The 2,145-nt window shown below is 47.1% G+C and overlaps 1 protein-coding gene across 2 annotated transcripts; it reads right to left on the bottom strand.

Moving 5' to 3' along the window:
- Nucleotides 1–249: 249 nt before the first annotated feature.
- Nucleotides 250–1,689, bottom strand: LOC109879448 (proteoglycan 4-like). Of its 2 annotated transcripts, XM_031800104.1 has the most exons (4): nt 1,556–1,689; nt 1,412–1,467; nt 1,168–1,322; nt 250–1,119 (listed from the first exon to the last, which is right to left on the bottom strand). In XM_031800104.1, the coding sequence occupies exons 3-4, from the start codon at nt 1,194–1,196 to the stop codon at nt 594–596; spliced, it is 555 nt and encodes a 184-aa protein (XP_031655964.1). In that variant the 5' UTR covers nt 1,197–1,322; nt 1,412–1,467; nt 1,556–1,689; the 3' UTR covers nt 250–593. The 2 variants fall into 2 exon arrangements, with proteins under 2 accessions (XP_031655964.1, XP_020327202.2); XM_020471613.2 differs by having other exon boundaries at nt 250–1,322.
- Nucleotides 1,690–2,145: the final 456 nt, after the last annotated feature.

Below are 2,145 nucleotides of genomic sequence, written 5' to 3'. Positions count from 1 at the left end.
TTTAGTTTGTTCTGGATTTGGGGACTGTGAAAAGACCCCTGGTGGCATGTCTGGTGGGGTAAGTGTGTGTTGACTATGCAAACAATGAGGAATTAAAGAAATGCAGTCAGCCTTTCCTCAACTACCAGAAACAAAAGGTAAACAAATGTTTCCACAAGTGGTGTGATCCACAATCCCTTTTCCTCCAGACCCAGTCTACTCAGCAAACGTATGGTAGACAGAAGAGAAAACCACATTTGAAAGACAAGGCATTTTGGAAGTCAAATTATTTATTGAACAAATCATGTAAGAATAGCAGGAACACCAGGACAAATCAAAATCATAACCGTACAACCTAAGTTTCAGCAATAGTGGCCAAATCAGATGTCAATTTTAGTTGTATGGTTATAAAACAATTCATACCAGTGTAGCGTTCACCCCTGTAAACAATTTGCATAACGATGCACAATTGAAGGAGATCCACATTTCAAACAAGCGCATTAGTTTGCACAATTCCTCACCTCAATTACCTTTGCCCTTTTCTTCAAATGGAGGCACAGTAACAGGAGAAAGACGATTAAGGAGTTGAGCAAACCAAATTATGATCTCCCTATCTAGCTTGTTGAGGGGTCGGGCCGTCTGTTCAAGGTCGGTCGCCGCTCCTGCAGAGACATGGTTGGCAGTTGCTTCAGCTGAGGCGCGGGGGCCGGTCGCTTCTGCAGAGGTATGGTTGGCAGTTGCTTCAGCTGAGGCGCGGGGGCCGGTCGCTCCTGCAGAGACATGGTTGGCAGTTGCTTCAGCTGAGGCGCGGGGGCCGGTCGCTCCTGCAGAGACATGGTTGGCAGTTGCTTCAGCTGAGGCGCGGGGGCCGGTCGCTTCTGCAGAGGTATGGTTGGCAGTTGCTTCAGCTGAGGCGCGGGGGCCGGTCGCTTCTGCAGAGGTATGGTTGGCAGTTGCTTCAGCTGAGGCGCGGGGGCCGGCCGCTTCTGACGAGACATGGTTGGCAGTTCCTTCTGCTGAGGCGCGGGCCGCTTCTGACGAGACATGGTTGGCAGTTGCTTCAGCTGAGGCGCGGGCCACTTCTGAAGAGACATGGTTGGCAGTTGCTTCAGCTGAGGCGCGGGCCACTTCTGAAGAGACATGGTTGGCAGTTGCTTCAGCTGAGGCGCGGGCCACTTCTGAAGAGACATGGTTGGCAGTTGCTTCAGCTGTGGCATTTGGACCCTGCGTCACACTTGCCAGGGTTTTGTGGCCAGTAGCTTTAGCATTTGGAACAGACACCACACTTGCTTGGGATCCAGTTGGTTCATGTCCAGTGTAGGCAGGATGCCCATAAGCGTCACCTAGGAAACAAAGCGTTCTGGTAAAATGCCAGCCTTAAGCTATTGGAACTAGATCGATTTGAACTCAAGTAGTGAAAACCAAAACGCACCTTGCAGTGGAAAACACGTTATCCCTCCAATTAGCAGGCAACAAAGCCAAGAAACACTAAAAAACATTCAGACAGTTAAACAAACTACCAGTGAACACTTTAAGACAAGGTAAACCAACCAGATGAATACATTGAAAAACTAACCTCAAAGAGAGTCCAAACGTCACAGCCATGTTAGTGAGCTAAACAACAACCGTATTCAGAACTAATACTAGCCAGACACACTGCCAGAATCTCCCTGTTGCAATGTCTAACAGCTGTGTTGGTTGCACCTTATAAAGGAATCCTAGACCCTTCTAACCTAGCTGGCTAATTATGTACAGCTGTCAACCAATGAACTTAATTTCAATTGGTTCAATTTCCCAATTGCGATTAGGTGCTCTTGATTTCATTCAGCTGGTGTGCACTGGTGTGCTGGAGTGTGGAGTTTCCACATCATGGACCCATCTGACAGTTTTAAAGAGTGAACTCTACCCACCCATTCTGGACTGAGCCAATTGTTTTTCAACAGGAGGACGCATGGTGAACAACAGAGATGATTGTACGACAAAAAAAAAACGTTTTACAGAAAAACAGACAATTGATGAATGAATATTCCATTTCATACATGTTCATATATCTGTAGCTGCCAAATTCTGATCTTTTTCCCACGAATTGGTCTTTTCACCAATCAGATAATCTATTTTGCCCATAACGTGGGGCAAAGGATCAGAAGTGGGCTGCCTGTGTAAACA

This window comes from Oncorhynchus kisutch, linkage group LG21 (assembly GCF_002021735.2).
Source record: "Oncorhynchus kisutch isolate 150728-3 linkage group LG21, Okis_V2, whole genome shotgun sequence".
NCBI classification, from domain to species: Eukaryota; Metazoa; Chordata; class Actinopteri; order Salmoniformes; family Salmonidae; genus Oncorhynchus; species Oncorhynchus kisutch.
The sequence above is the reverse complement of the archived record's forward strand: the minus strand, read 5'-3'. Positions and strand labels throughout refer to the sequence as shown.